The 17,261-nt window shown below is 44.7% G+C and overlaps 1 protein-coding gene across 1 annotated transcript in view; it reads left to right on the plus strand.

Annotated features, from left to right (window-relative positions):
* Positions 1–9,740, plus strand: part of GOT1 (glutamic-oxaloacetic transaminase 1) — a 31,416-nt gene extending 21,676 nt beyond the window's left edge. The window contains exons 8-9 of the mRNA XM_077455657.1: positions 3,405–3,547; positions 5,411–9,740. Coding sequence (XP_077311783.1) covers positions 3,405–3,547; positions 5,411–5,550 — 283 coding nt within the window. The 3' untranslated portion in view covers positions 5,551–9,740. The remainder of the gene's footprint in view (positions 1–3,404; positions 3,548–5,410) is intronic.
* Positions 9,741–17,261: the final 7,521 nt, after the last annotated feature.

A 17,261-nucleotide genomic window follows, 5' to 3' on the forward strand; every position in this document is an offset into this window, starting at 1 on the left:
GATGACCTCCTACTCAGATCACCCATTACAGGCTCTAGGACAGAGCATATTATGCACAGTGCGATATTTGAAAAGCTTAGGCTGGATCACAAATACCAAAAAGTCCTTTGAGGCTGAGCCCTATGCCCAGGGGGGAGGAAATAGTCAGGAATAGAACAGATCCTGCCCATCAACGTCCTGGAATTATGGGCAGTACGTCTTGCCCTAGGGTCCTGGACGGTGGAGCTATCGGGGTTCAGTCAGACAATGCCACTGCAGTGGCCTATATAAACCACCAAGGCGGTACCAGGAGTCGTTCAGCTCTGAAGGAGGTGAACTAAATACTAGCCTGGGCAGAGGGACCTGTGCTGATATTGTATATCTGCAGTCCATATCCTGGGAGTGGATAACTGGAAGGCAGAGTATCTCAGCCACCAGCAGATCTGCCTAGGGGAATGTTCCCTACACCCAGGGGTGTTCCAGGAAATTATCCAGCGTAGGGGATGGCCAGAGGTCGACCTATTGCCATCCAGGTTCACCAAACTACAGCAATTTGTCACAAACAAGGGATCCTCCTGGCCATTGGCGTAGATGCTCTGATAGTTCCATGGACAGTACTCCCTGGTTTATGCTTTCCCTCAGATCCCTCTCCTTCCACATTTGTTGTGCAGGATTGGGAAGGGGGGGGGTGTTCCAGTCATTCTGGTGGTCCCAGCCTGGCCCAGAAGGACCTTGTTCCCAGAGATTGTGAGACTGACAATAGACAAACCATGGACACTACCACAACGCCCCGATCTACTGTCTCAAGCTCCTATATTCCACCCCAATTTACAGTCTCTAAAGTTAACGGCATGGCTATTAAACCCAGGGTGTTAAATGACCGTGACATCTAGGGTAGAAACATCAGTAGTTTCTACCCTAGTGAATGCTAGAAAAGCTGTCACTAGGAAAATGTATCATAAGGTCTGGAAGACTTTTTTTTTTTTTTTTTGTATTGCTTGGTGTGATACCAGAAAATGGCATCCTTGGAAATACGTGATTGGGAGAATTCTCTTTTCTACAGTCAGCTGTGGATATCAAGTTTCGACCCCATTGGTATTCCTCCAAAGGCCTTTAGCCTCCCATTCACTGATCCAAACCTTTATGCCGGGGGTAACTTCCCCCCCCCATTAGGTCACCTATGTGTCCTTGGAACTTCAATTTGGTGTTTGTTACAGAAACAACCATTTGAACCTATCAAGGAAATTCCATTAGACTTGCTGTCACGCAAGCTAGCCTTTCTGAAGGGTGTCGGAGTTGGCAGACCTTTCATGCAGGGAACCGTACCTGATCCTTCACCATGACGGGGTCGTGTTATGACCTGTTCCATCCCTTTTGGAGAAGAGGGGGGGTGGGAAAAAAGGTGGTATCGGCCTTTCATTTAAATCGGGACATTATTTTTCCTCCTTTGTTTTGCTTTACCAAAATTGCGGGCAGCTTCCATTGCCAATTGGGTCCGTCAATTGATCATTCAGGCCTACAGTCTGAATCCTAAATCGCCTCCCTTTTTAGGGAGTGAGCTCATTCTACCAGGAGTGTGGGAACCATTTCGCCATCGGGTATATCTGGCTCAGATTTGTAAGGTTGCTACCTGGTCTTCAATGCATACGTTCACAAAATGTTATCAAGTGGATGTTTGAGCAGCCAAGGATTTGGCTTTTTTTCGGCTGCCGTGTACTGTGGGCTGCCGTATAAGTTCTGATGGCGATTGTTTGGCAGGGTGTCTCCCTCCCCTCAAGGCTATTGCTCTGGGATGTCCCAGTAGGTAATGAATATTACCAGAAAGACAAATACTCCTGTGCACAAGTAAGTACCAGGTGGACAAAAGTTCGTGGTAGAAGGTGCCTCAAGGATAGGGGTATCCTAGTAGTTAAAAGAGGTGGGGGAGTGCGCACCAGCCTTGTACATATTTTATGCTTAAAAGTCTTTAATAAAAATAAGGTAAACGACTCAGACATGTGGGATAAAGTTCGCAGTACAAATCATCTCCAAATGGCCCCATTTAGTTGACTGACAGACTCCAGATGGTAATACAGGAGATTTCAAGGGCCACTGCCGGCTGACGCATTTTGAAGGGATACCTTCTTGGAGCCTAGCAGTGAGGAAGGTATCCCTTCGAAACGCATCAGACGGACGTGGCCCTTGACATCTCCTGTATTAGCATCTGGAGTCTGTCAGTCAACTGGGGCCATTTGGAGATCATTTGTACTGTGAACTTTATCCCACACGTTTGAGTCGTGTATAATAATTTTTTTTCTCTTTTTTTATTAAAGATGTTTAAGTATAATGCACAAGGCTGGTGCACACTCTTGTCCCTAATGAATATTAGCCTGACTGTGTGCCATGCTGTATGAAAAAGAGAAAATAGTTTTGTTTTGTTTTTTGCGTACATCATGGGACACAGAGATCCCTTCCCTCTTTTCTGAGGATTCAGTGCTTGCTACAAAACTGAAGTGCTTCCTGTTAGGGAGGGGTTATATAGGGGATCACTTCCTGTCTGAAGACCTTTAGCCTACCAGTGTCCCTTCACCTGGTGATGAAGTATAACCCAGCAGGTAATGAATATTTGCCTGACTGAGTACATCATGGGACACAAAAGGATTTTACAGGCAAGTATGATGTAAAAAATTCATATTTTTGAAGGGGAAAAAATTTTTTCTTAGTTTTAGAAAATGTAAGTAATTTTTCGCCACTGATGTGCGCCGATGAGGTGACACTGAGAAGGCACTAATATGCATCACTGCTGGGCACTGTCGGGGCTGCACTGATGATCAGTGACCAGATTATCTGTACATGGTCTTCCCTGTGGGGAAATGCCGTTGACCGGCTCTCCTCACATGCTGTCAGTGTGGGGAAGGGAAAGCCGATAACCGGCATTTTCTAAGAAATGGAACCCCCCCCCCTCCCATCAGATCATCCCCCCACCACCTCCCCCCCTCCCTTTAGATTGTAAGCTCCATGAGCAGGGCCCGCCTATTCCTTCTGTATTGAACTGCATTGTAAATTGTACTGTTCCCCCCCCCCCCCCCCCCTTTTTTTTTTTTTATTTTTTTTTTTTTTTTGTAAAGCGCTGAGTAAACTGTTGGCGCTATATAAAACCTGTAATATAAATATAAAAAAAATAAGAATAGAATATATAAAAAATATATATATTCTTATAATGCACCTTCAGCCTTTTACAACTGCATCAAAATCCCTCAATGGCCAGTCCTACTCTACTAAATGCTGCGGTCTATAAATACCAATGCGTAGGAGGAAAATTTCAGTGATTCTATGACTTCTAGCTGCAGCTCTGCCTACATAGCATTCGTTTTCAGCCTTCAGGTCAGCCCTTATTATCTGACACTTTTTTTTAATTTTTTATTTATTTTTTCTCTTCTATTTAGGAGGGACAATGTGAAGACTATGGCGGACCGCGTCCTACTCATGAGAGCTGAGCTGAAGTCCAGACTGGAGGCTCTTAACACACCGGGAACTTGGAAGCACATCGTGGAGCAGATTGGAATGTTCAGCTTCACGGGTCTCAATCGTAAGTATCTGTCCACTCTGACCTATAGATGTACAAATCCTAATACTTTTCTCATCTTGTGAAATGTCACGGTCCATATTCATGCTGGTTATTAAGGTGCTGCTCCCAGGCTACCACCTAACTAGTCTTAAAATCCTCTGCCCTGCGGACACCACTGCCTGACCCAGAGGAGATCATATGAGTGGGCTGATAATAGGCAGAGATCCACATCTCTTACAGCAGTTACTTAGTATATAGGCGTAAGGAGGGATGGGGGGAGCATTTTTTACGATTGCCTGGTGATGGCCTGGAATTCTACTATAAATTCTGAAGTCTCATCGCTCAAAACCAAAAGTAATCCCTTGTGTGTTTGTGTGTGTACCTGTACATTTTAACAGCTATAACTGAGTTTAATTCAGAACTAACCTTTACAAAGATATAACCTTTTACTGAAAGAGTAGTTGATGGTTGGAATAGCCCTGCAGCAGAGGTAGTAAGTAGACTCAGACATGCCTGGGACAAACACTGATTTATACAAATATATCTATATATCAATAACAAAATAATAAAAAGCAGAGTGGATGGAGCACTTGGATCTTTTTCTGCTATCGCTCTACTAGGTTTTAAATGTGTAAACCTGTGTGTAAAATATATTCTAGTACTTTGGAGGAGAGAAGGGTCTTTTGTGTATTGGAAGGGATAAATGATGGGTAGGTATATTAGAGGACGGTCTCTCCTTGCAGTTGTAAATTTTAAAGGTTAAATTCTATTTTTTTTATCTTCTAAATTCTAGCTACCCTATGTTCCAATATAGCATTAATGTACTTTTGCAAAAAAAAATATTTAAAGCTTTTCATTCAATCTACAGACACTTGCTTAACTCGTCCTCATCCAGGTTTCCAAACTTACCCATTCATTTTGCCTTACTTCCTGGTCAGACTGTAGGTCATGACACAGGAAGGAGTTGACCAGCCAACCTCATTAGCACACACCCTGCATCATCCACCCTCCTACCTACCCACCCAATCCCAGCGGCATGTGGGTGTTTGCATTTCATAAAAAAAAAAAAAAACCCCTGCAGAGATGTGAACGGTGTTTAACAGCTGAGTGTTTCTGTCCACTCCCTCATTTAAAAAAAATAAAAAAGTGTAGCTGGAATTGGGTGGGTAGGTAGGAGGGTGGATGATGCAGGTCGTGTGCTAATGAGGACAACTCCTTCCTGTGTCAGGACCTCTAGTCTTGCCAGGAAGTAAGGCAAAACAAATGGATATGTTTGGAAACATGGATGAGGACAAGTGAAGTAAGTATCTGTAGTTTTAATGTAAAGCTTTGATTATTTATGCAAAAGTACATGAATGCTATATTGGTACATAGGGGAGCTGGAATTTAGGGAAAAAAAAAGTGAACTTGTCCTTTTTAAGCCCTGTTGCAGCACTTGTATGTATATTGGAGGAGTTAATGGGGAGGATATTTTTGGATGAAGAGGGTATGGGAGGCTGGTGGGAAAGGGATAGTGGTCCTTGTGTGCCCCTCTCTGCCTGGCTCTGGTCTGTGTGTGAAATATTGGTGAGAACTAAATCTTACACCATCCATCAGATGTTCAGAGCAGAAATATGAGATATACCTTACATGCACACAATGCATTGGTAAGTAAGGGAGTGAACGACTGTAGTGGAAAGTTGACGTGATGGGGGGGGGGGGGGATTTGGCTTTAAGCGATCCTTTGATCCCTTTTAACTCTTGCATCCACAGCATGATACTTTGTATTATCCTATATTTTTCCATTTTTCTTTTAATTTTACAAAGTGTTACATAATGTAAAGGGTTTCTGTATCATTGTTCACATTAAAATTTATTTTATGTATTTTTTTTTTTTTTTTTTAGCAAAGCAAGTTGAATACCTCATCAAAGAGAAGCACATTTATCTGATGGCTAGCGGTCGCATTAACATGTGCGGTCTGACGACAAAGAACCTGGACTACGTAGCTCAGTCTATATATGAAGCCGCCACCAAGATTCACTAAAACCATCCGGCAGTGTTAGATCGGTGATGTGAAATGTCACTTTGTAATGTCATCCTGGTTTTTGTTTTGTATTTAATTCTCACCATGGCTTTAATGGAACAAACTATCTGGAAAAAGTGTCTCTGTGCTGAGCTGCAAGTCCCATACAAGTCTGAAGGATCGAGATCCGGGTCCCCCTCAGCTAAAGGCCAAAGCTAGAGCCCTATTCTGTGTTTGGGGGTCCCCTTCGCTCTCCAAATTCAGAGCTGGATTCTGTGTTTGGGGTGTGGAGGTTCAGGGTCCCCCTCCGCTCTCCAAATCCAGAGCCCTAATCTGTGTTTGGGGCCCCCTCCGCTCTCCAAATCCAGAGCCCTAATCTGTGTTTGGGGCCCCCTCCGCTCTCCAAATCCAGAGCCCTAATCTGTGTTTGGGGTCCCCTCCGCTCTCCAAATCCAGAGCCCTAATCTGTGTTTGGGGTCCCCTCCGCTCTCCAAATCCAGAGCCCTAATCTGTGTTTGGGGCCCCCTCCGCTCTCCAAATCCAGAGCCCTAATCTGTGTTTGGGGTCCCCTCCGCTCTCCAAATCCAGAGCCCTAATCTGTGTTTGGGGTCCCCTCCGCTCTCCAAATCCAGAGCCCTAATCTGTGTTTGGGGTCCCCTCCGCTCTCCAAACCCAGAGTCCTATTCTGTGTGTCTCTAGGTCCCCTCCCCAAATCCCTGAGCCCTATTCTGTAGCGGGTTTACAATTGTCAAACTAATCTGTGTTAATTGACCACATGGCAACTAAGGATAGACTGATGTCTCATGGATAGCAGTTTTATCCCCTGTAATGCAGCAATACTAATATGATCTCCATGGTATGGTGCTTCGGTACTTCAAGGCGATGGGAAATTATGATCTCCATGGTACATACTGTACCTCTCTGCAAACACAGGCCAATGTAGTCTGAGACTTTATGGGATATCAGACATGTATGGGATTGTGATGCTCATCCCATCATACATGCTGGGGTCTCCTTGCAGCTAATTGGAGGACACATGACCTGATCAGGGATGAATATGCAAATGTTTGACTTCAAATCTTTAATCTGTGTCATTAATTTACTCCGAACAATTGAAGCTCTTGGGTAGTGAGCTTGTAACAAGCTCTGTTTTTAGTATTTTTGGTTTTGTGTTTTTAAGGCTGACGGACCGATCGGGTCCACCTGTCAATTTTTCAGATGGACCCGATCGGACCATTCATAGTTCTTAATAGAGCCCCCCCCCCCCCTCCCAATCCAACTGCTGGATCAGATGATAGTTGGATAGAAACGGATAGGTGACCTGTTCCCATCTCCCATGGAGAACAGCGGGCTGCGTCTATGTTCGCTCTGCATAGACACAGACCTGTCATCCGCCTGCTCAGGGGAGAGATCCCCCCCCAATACTGAACAGGCACATCTGCCCCAGCTAAAAGGGGCTTTTAAAGTGGTTGTAAAGTCTAAAGGTTTTTTTTTTTTTTTTTTTTTTCCTTGATGCATGAAGGTAAAAAAAATCTTCAGTATGCAGCGCTCCCCCAGTCCCCCTTAATACTTACTTGAGCCCCCTCTCCGTGCAGTGGCTCTCTGCCTCAGATACAGCAGCGGGATCCTGCAGGGAGCCATTGACTTATTAGCTGTGATTAACAGCCGCCAAGCAGGAAATGGAGGGGGTAGGGCCAAGCCGCGGCTCCATGTGTGAATGGACGCACAGAACAGCGACTCTGGCCCCATAGCAAGCCGCTTGCTGTGGGGGGCACCTGACAGGAGGGAGGAGCCAGGAGCACCAGACCCAAAAAGGAGAATCTGGGCTGCTTTGTGCAAAACCAAAGCGGAGCAGGCAATTATGATGTGTGCATTTTGAGAGAAAAAAAATAAATGTAAAGCCTTTACAATCCTATTGGGATGCCATGGCCAGTATGCTTAAAATAGTTCTAAGCTCAATGGTTTTGCCCCTTTTTTTAAAGTGTTACTAACCCCAGGTCCCTGCATTCACTATATCTGGTCTCCCACAGAACATGGAAATGCAGTTAGACCGCTTTCCCACTGGGTTGTTTTGCCAGCGCTAAAGGTGCTAAAAATAGTGCCTGCAAACCGACCGAGGACTTTCACACTGGAGCGGTGCGTTGGCAGGACTGTAAAATAAGTCCTGCTAGCAGCATCTTTGGCACGGTGTGTACGCCCGCTCCTGCCCATTGAAATTAATGGGGCAGCGTGGCTATACCGCCTCTGCAGAAGCGCTTTGCGGTGGTTTTTAACCCTTTCTCGGCCGGTAACGGGGTAAAACCGCGCCGCAAATCCCACTGTAAAGCTCCTCTAAAAATAGTGTGGCTTTACCGCCGTCGTTCCTCCCACCCCAGTGTGAAAGGGGCTTTATTAGTAAATAGAAACTGCTAAATAACCTTTCTCATCAGCAGTATATACCAGTCTTGTGACTTCTATCAGTGTCTGGTTAAAGCATGTAGGATAAGGTTTCATTTTCCTCTGTCCTAATGAGGCTGCATGACCCCCCCTGACCCTCTGTCTGGTCAGTGTTGATTGGTCCTGTGCTGATCACATACACCCACCCCCTCAAAAAAAAAATAGCAAGACACACCAAAATGAGTATGTGTGCAGAGTGCCCCCCAAGGCTCTGTATGTTTAGCAAATGGATTGGGGACAGTTGAAGGGGAGGGATCAAAGAAAACGGGATCAAACAGCCTTTTACACAATGTGGAGGATTAACCCCTTGGGTTCCACAGTGCATATAACAGGCATATCTTACTGCATATACAGACTGATTTTACTGTTGTGGGTTTAGTAACACTTTTAAAGGGGTTGTATACCCACTGACTCTTTTTTTTTAATTTTTTTATAATACCCTTTTTTATATATATATATATTTCTCTATCCCTGTAAGGCAAAACACATAATGAGCTAGTATGCACCGCATACTAGCCCATTATGAAATGTTCACCTTAGAACGAGGCATCGGTAACTCACCCGGTCCACGCCGAGGGAGATGACGTGTTGCCTCGGCGTGTCTTCCGGGTTTCGTGGCTCCAGCACTGTGTGGCTGGAGCCCCAATGTCATCGCTCCCACACATGGGCATGGGAGACTTCTTTCTGGCATCTGCCAGGCTTTCAGCCGAGAATCCCCTGTGCAGATGAGCTGCTGCAGACAGCGGCTCATTGCAAGGGGAATATCTTCTAAACTGTACAGGTTTAGGAGATAATCTTATATATATATATATATATATATATTTTTTTTTTTTTTTTTTTTTTTTTACCTACAGGTAAGCCTATAAGGCTTACCTGTAGGTAAAAGTGAAAAAATAGACTATACAACCACTTTAATTGAACAGGCTGAAGTTGGAAGCTGATTGGTTGCTATACAGAGCTGCCCCAAATTTTTTTTTTTTTTTTTTTAAAGCTGGATATGCGCTCTACAATTTTTTTTTTTTTTTTTTTTTTTTTCCCCTTCCACCTAAACGCTTCAATTTGTATGCAAATCGAACAACAAAAGTTGTATAGTGTGTATCCAGCTTTACTCTTCAGATTAGTAAATGAAGCTGTGTGCATGCGGTGCTTAGAACCACAAGAATCTGATTCCTGCCTCAGCTGCTCCTGCCCATCCATGTGCAGCCGTGTGAATGCGTCCTAAAATAAATCGCCCATCCCGTGTCCTCGGGAACAAGAAGTGAAGGTTATACTTCCCAAAAGGGACAGAAGGCAAACGGTGGCCTTTAGTTCTCCTTTATTGGGATGGTGATTGGTTCTGGGTGGGGGGTGTGGAATGCTCGGTCTGCATATTACGATAACATTTTATCACACCAAGAGCTTCATACTCACTGATGGATTGCACTTTGCTTTCTTGGAGTCATTTCAAGTGAAGTCAGAAAAAAAAACGCAATCTGTTCTTGCTGTGTATGGAATCCCATGTATCTGTTTCTGGCTGCCTCCCAGGTAGAGCTGTGCTTTTCCTTGGAGTAATTTGTGATTTCTAGTGGGGAATTGTGCATTATATGAGGTTCTATTAGCAGGGTCACCCCCTTTACCTCCCACATCCAGCTTTAGAAGCCCTTTCATGCATGTAAACCTGTGACACTGTGCAATACAAAGCCTGAATCCAGCCGGGTATATGTATGTCTTAATGATCAAACCTGTTGGGGATCCTGATGTTGTAACCTCTGTAATAAAATAAATTATACGTCGGATCAGTGCTGCATTTTTTTATTTTATTTTCTGTCCCTGTACAGATCCAGGAGATAACAACAAATGGTAAAAATGCATGAAAGAAGCCAGTCCTGAAAACTGCACAGAGGCAGCCGTTTCAGACATCTTCTTTTGCAAATGCTAGTCTGTCTTTTCTAATTTAATCCTTGTCATTAATGCTTGGCGCTGCTCAATGCAGGTCACAACCAGCTGACATGTCAGGTTCTGGTATATTGCTCTGGGTTCCAATGAACTGTGCAGGGGGGGGAGCAGGAAGAGGTATGGCTGCAGCTGAGAGCCATGTAAAGAGTTGGAGGAGGTTTGGTGGAGAATGCGGGCGAGTCCCAGCTCTGTTGGGGTGATTGTGTTCATTAGGAGTCCTACTTAAAGTTGAATTCTGGGCTAAACCTAGCTAATCTTAAAATGTCTCTTCTCCCCCATATACACTCACCGGCCACTTTATTAAGTAGACCTTGCTAGTGCCGGGTTGGACCCCTTTTGCCTTCAGAACTGCCTTCATTCTTCGTGGCATAGATTCAACAAGGTGTTGGAAACATCCCTCAGATTTTGGTCCATAGTGACATAACTAACCAAATGTCCCACACGCCACTTGAGTGCTTTCGTCATATAATGCTTCCTCCCAGTCTCAATATAGATATCAGATATTCCAACTGCTAACAACCACAAAACAAGACAATACTCGTTGGGTTGCTGAACATGGACTGTTTATTGAAAACACAGGTAATACTCTGGACAAACCTCTTCCTCTTCGCATTTTGGGTAGGGTAGACTGCCCAATCAGTTCACAACAAAATGAGATGTGTGTCTGCTTTAGTACAGATCAGACTGGATATATCTGTCACCCTGTGGCCCAATTGGAGACACAGGGTAACTTGGACATAAAAGGTGCATGGGAAGCTGAAACAAGGTTTTCCCAACCACCCCATGTAATTCTGGGTTCTGTGCCCCCCCCCCCCCCCCCCACCCACCCAAAGTGGACGTCACAATAACATCACGCAGTTACAGCAGATTCGGCAGCTGCACATCCATGATGCTAATCTCTCCCGTTCCACCACATCCCAAAGGGGCTCTATTGCAGTGATACTCAACCGCAGTCCTCAAGTACCCCCCAACGGGCCATGTTTTGGGAACTTCCCTTAGATAAAATAGCTCTTATCAATACTGTGTCATTGATATTGATTCAAAGCAGCTGTGCAAAGTAAAGGAAAACATGGCCTGTTGGGGGGTGCACTTGAGGACCAAGGTTGAGAACCACTGCTCTATTGGATGAGATGTGGTGAGTGTGGAGGCCATTGGAGGACAGGGACCTCATTGTCCAGTGGTGAGATGATTGGAGCTTTGGGATTTGGAGCATTATCCTGCTGGAAGGAGCCATCAGAAGATGGGGACACTAGTCATAAAGTGATGGACATGGTCACCAACAATACTTGGGTATACCATGGTGATTAAACCATGCTCAATTGGTACTAAGGGACCCAAAGTGTGCCAAGAAAATATCCCCAGCACACCAGGATCTCCAAAAATGGAGATGCTGGTGTCATAACTTTCTTTGCCTATATGGTTCCAGCCAGTGGTCGCTTCAGTACCCACTTATAAATACACCCGTCTCTACAGGAATATGTGCGTTGGGAATATTGCATAACATAAGGGAAAAAAAAAAATCCCCCCCCCCCCACACCATTACACCACCACCTGCCTGAACTGGTGATACAAGGCAGGATGGCTCCAATGCGTTCATGTTGTTTATGCCAAATTCTGACCGCACCATCTGAATGTCGGAGCTGAAATCCAGACTCATCAGACCAGGCAACGTTTTTCCAATCTTCTATTGTCCAATTTTGGTGATCCTGTGCCAATTGTAGCCTCCGTTTCCTGTTCTTAGCTGACGAGGAGAGACACCCAGTGTCGTCTTCTGTGGTTGTCCATCTGCTTCAAGGTTAAATTTTTTTTTGTGCGTTCAGAGATGGTATTCTGCATGATATGAAGTAAATGGTGCAGTGCAAATAAAGTCCATAGAAGATCATGTAATAATATAAAAAGAAATGGTGAGGCCACCGCGTGATGAAGACCATCGTCTCATCAAAGTGACATATCCTTCCACCAGTAAAATGTACTCTTGTATAGAAGCAGAACAAGACTCTGGATAGCCGCACTCCGGGTTGAGTAAAGGTGCCTTTATTTCTTCAAATGCAAGTGCAAAACTCCATTGAACAACACATCACAGCAAAGGGAAGCAAAAATAATTTTTGAACAAGGTTTCTGACGCGTTTCACGCTACAAACAGCGCTTACTCATAGCTTTTTGCTTCCCTTTGCTGTGATGTGTTGTTCAATGGAGTTTTGCACTTGCATTTGAAGAAATAAAGGCACCTTATTTTTTTTACTCAACTCGGAGTGCGGCTATCCAGAGTCTTGTTCTGCTTCTATACATTTGGCTTGTGCAATCAGGCTGCTAACTCTCCCAAGTAGATAAGGGTTCCAGGTGCAGCCTGTCAGTGGTTTGACCTGGAGCGGTGAAATCTCTGTTTGTTTTGTAAAAATGTACTCTTACCGAATGAGATGGACCAACTGAGTAAGCAAAATGGTCAAATAGGCAGGATCCTATATAAGGAATAGGCAGGCCGAACGGCAACAATCCACGAATGCAGGCAGGGTGGCATCAAATAAATATCTTCAATAACATCCAATCCGTAGTTGTACTGACGATCGAGTGCACTGACCCCACATATAAACTTGTGTCTATCCAACTATGTCAATCCAGCCAATAAAGTGCATGTGTATGAATCCTGCCTATTTGACCATTTTGCTTACTCAGTGGTCCATCTCATTCGGTAAGAGTACATTTTACTGGTGGAAGGATATGTCACTTTGATGAGAAGATGATCTTCATCACGCGGTGGCCTCACTGTTTCTTTTATTTTTATTTATTTAAATTTTTTTTTATTTAACACGAGGAGACCACTCCACAGGGATCAAGACAACAGTAGAACATATAATATTACAATGGCAGTTAAACAGACGGTTGTTCATCTATACCAGCTCGGGCAGATGGCTCATCTCCATGACTCCACCATGAGGTGGGGCATAGAGCGGACGGTCCCCTAAGCATGGGTTCCGTCTACGTCCAAGACTATCCCCTCCGAGGAGGGGAAGGGTATGGCGTGTCTGAGTGTAGGAAGCGGTGGCGTTCCTGACCCTGTAGGCGTAGCCCTGTTCACTGTTTCTTTTTATATTATTACGTGATCTTCTTGCAGGGGTGCTCAACCTGTGGCTCTCCAGCTGTTGCAAAACTACAAGTCCCATCATGCCTCTGCCTCTGGGTGTCATGCTTGTGGCTGTCGGAGTCTTGCTATGCCTCATGGGACTTGTAGTTCTGCAACAGCTGGAGAGCCACAGGTTGAGCGCCCCTTATTTGCACTGCACCATTTACTTTGTATCATAGTCTTGAGGTATTGTGATTTGCTCCTTTGGTGTGTTCAGCTTGCAACCGTTTATTCATTCATTTTTTTTATGTGTGTGCGCTGATTGTTTTTTTTTTTTTTTTTAATTCATATATGGTATTCTGCATACCTTGGGTGTAAGGCGTGGTTATTTAAGTTACTGTTGCCTTTCTATCACCTCCAACCAGTCTGACCATTGGACCTCAACAAGGTATTTTCCTCCACACAACTGCCGCTCACTGGATATTTTCTCTTTTTCTTTCCCACCATTTTCTCACCTGAGAGATGGTTGTGTGTGAAAATCCCAGAAATACTCAGACCAGCCCGTCTGGCACCAACAACCATGCCACGTTCAAAGTCGCTTCAATTACCCTTTCTTCCCCATTCTGATGCTCGGTTAGAACTTCAGCAAGTTGTCTTCACCACGTCTAAATGCCAAATGCTTTGCGTTGCTGCCATTTGATTGGCTGATTAGCAATTTGTGTTACCAAGCAATTGAACAGGTGCACCTAAATAAAGTGGCCGGTGCGTGCAATTACCTGTTTTGCGCTGGTCATGTGATCTGGCTCCCCTGTGGTGATTGCAGGGGAGAGGAGAGAGCGCCAACAATGGCTGGGACATGGGAGCCTATGGGTGATGTCACCACTCTGGGCTATACCAGCCATTGTCGAGTGCTGTATCCTCTTTCCTGCAACTGCTGTTGGCTGACATAAGGGATCATGTGACTGGAGCGGGCTGAAAATAAGTACCCTGTTTCCCTGAAAATAAGACCTCCAAGGACTTTAACTAGGGCTTATTTGGGGGGTAGGGCTTATATTGCAGCCATCACTGACAATCACGGTCTTATTTTCGGGGAAAAAGGGTAAGTACATACACCTTTAAAAAAAAAAAGCCTTCCTCCCCTCCTAACATTAATGCTGACTAACCTGTGTATGAAAAATGTATATACTTACCTATTTCCAGTCAGCCAGAAGCAGTTACAGGGGAGAGGAGAGAGTGAGTGACAATGGTTGTTATAGCCTGGAGTGGTGACATTACCCATAGGAGACATCACCCATAGGACAATACCCCATAGGAGATGTCACCCATAGGGCAATACCGCATAGGAGACATCACCCATAGGACAATACCCCATAGGAGATGTCACCCGTAGGACAATACCCCATAGCAGACATCACCCATAGGGCAATACCGCATAGGAGACATCACCCATAGGACAATACCGCATAGGAGACATCACCCATAGGACAATACCGCAAAGGAGACGTCACCCATAGGACAATACCGCATAGGAGACGTCACCCATAGGACAATACCGCATAGGAGACGTCACCCATAGGGCAATACCCCATAGGAGACATCACCCATAGGGCAATACCCCATAGGAGACATCACACATAGGGCAATACCCCATAGGAGACATCACCCATAGGACAATACCGCATAGGAGACATCACCCATAGGGCAATACCCCATAGGACAATACCGCATAGGAGACATCACCCATAGGGCAATACCCCATAGGACAATACCGCATAGGAGATATCACCCATAGGACAATACCCCATAGGAGACATCACCCATAGGACAATACCCCATAGGAGACATCACCCATAGGACAATACCGCATAGGAGACATCACCCATAGGACAATACCGCATAGGAGACATCACCCATAGGACAATACCCCATAGGAGACATCACCCATAGGACAATACCGCATAGGAGACATCACCCATAGGACAATACCCCATAGGAGACATCACCCATAGGACAATACCCCATAGGACAATACCGCATAGGAGACATCACCCATAGGGCAATACCCCATAGGAGACATCACCCATAGGACAATATCGCATAGTAGACATCACCCATAGGACAATACCGCATAGGAGACATCACCCGTAGGACAATACCGCATAGAAGACATCACCCGTAGGACAATATCGCATAGGAGACATCACCCATAGGACAATACCGCATAGGAGACATCACCCATAGGACAATACCGCATAGGAGACATCACCCGTAGGACAATACCGCATAGAAGACATCACCCGTAGGACAATATCGCATAGGAGACATCACCCATAGGACAATACCGCATAGGAGACATCACCCATAGGACAATACCCCATAGGAGACATCACCCATAGGACAATACCCCATAGGACAATACCGCATAGGAGACATCACCCATAGGACAATACCCCATAGGAGACATCACCCATAGGACAATACCGCATAGGAGACATCACCCATAGGACAATACCCCATAGGAGACATCACCCATAGGACAATACCATATAGGAGACATCACCCATAGGACAATACCCCATAGGAGACATCACCCATAGGACAATACCGCATAGGAGACAATACCCCATAGGAGACATCACCCATAGGACAATACCGCATAGGAGACATCACTCATAGGACAATACCGCATAGGAGACATCACCCATAGGACAATACCCCATAGGAGACGTCACCCATAGGACAATACTGCAAAGGAGACATCACCCATAGGACAATACCGCATAGGAGACATCACCCATAGGACAATACCGCATAGGAGACATCACCCATAGGACAATACCGCATAGGAGACGTCACCCGTAGGACAATATCGCATAGGAGACGTCACCCGTAGGACAATACCCCATAGGAGACATCACCCATAGGGCAATACCCCATAGGACAATACCGCATAGGAGACATCACCCATAGGACAATACCCCATAGGAGACGTCACCCATAGGACAATACCCCATAGGAGACGTCACCAATAGGACAATACCCCATAGGAGACATCACCCATAGGCTCCCATGTCCCAGCCATTGTCGGCACTCCCTCCTCTCCCCTGCAGTCACCACTGACCAACACAGGGGAGACGGATAACATGACCAGCTAAAAACATATAAATATCCATCTTTCTTATACAGGTTAATCACCATAGGTGTTAGGAGGGGGGGAAGGGAGACTTTTTTTTTTTTACGACTACTTAGGTTTAGCCTTGAAATCCATTTGAAATGTGAGAATTTGCAGATTTACAGCACAAGGCCGTGTTTAATGAGGGGATGCGTTCAATGCATTTGTTGGAAGGAAAAAAAACTAAAATTTTATATACAACAGATCTTCAAAGCTACATCTACCACTTTAATCATGTTTATTATTGGTAACCGTACAATGCATGGCTGGTGGTTTTTTCCTAAAGCATATCTGAACCCTATGTTGATATATACATATATTGCAGATTAGCAGTCCTTGTATGTGGTGGCTGCATTCGTTTTCTTTTCTACATCCTTCATTTTTACTTAAGGCATACCTCCCAACTTTCTGAGATGGGAATGAGTGACATCTACCCTGTTTCCCCGAAAATAAGACCTAGCGTGATTGTCGGTGATGGCTGCAATATAAGCCCTACCCCCCCCCCCAAATAAGCCCTAGTTAAAGTCCTTGTAGGTCTTATTTTCAGGGTAGGGCTTTTTTTTCTGGGGAAATAGGGTAGGGCTTATATTGCAGCCATAACCGACAATCACGCTAGGTCTTATTTTCGGGGAAACATTGTATCAGCAAAAGTATGCAGGCACAGGACACACCCCTTGCCACAACCCCTTAAAGGAGAATTGTACAAAAAAACAAAACAAGATCGGTTAAACCCACGACTATTCCTTTATATTGGCTTTTGGGATCTACAAATGCAGTAATATAGAAATCAGATGAAAGATTTAGCGCTGGAAAACATTTTTTGATAGATAAAAAGTGAATTTTTTATACATCTATATATATATATATATATATATATATATATATATATATATATATATATATATATATATAGATCAGAGCAAAATGAGGAGGAAAAAGGGACAGAGGGACATTGCATGAAATCAAGGACAGTTGGGAGGTATGCTTATGGTAGTAATCCTACAACTAAACACACTTTGGGGTTGATTTACTAAAGGAAAATGCACACCGCCCAACATTCTGAGATGGGAATGAGGAACACCTACTAACAATTGTATGTAGGAATAGGACACGCCCCCTTAAAGGAGA

The sequence above is a fragment of the Lithobates pipiens genome, unplaced genomic scaffold, assembly GCF_037356315.1.
Source record: "Lithobates pipiens isolate NorthernLeopardFrog02 unplaced genomic scaffold, aLitPip1_a1.2 Scaffold_25, whole genome shotgun sequence".
NCBI classification, from domain to species: Eukaryota; Metazoa; Chordata; class Amphibia; order Anura; family Ranidae; genus Lithobates; species Lithobates pipiens.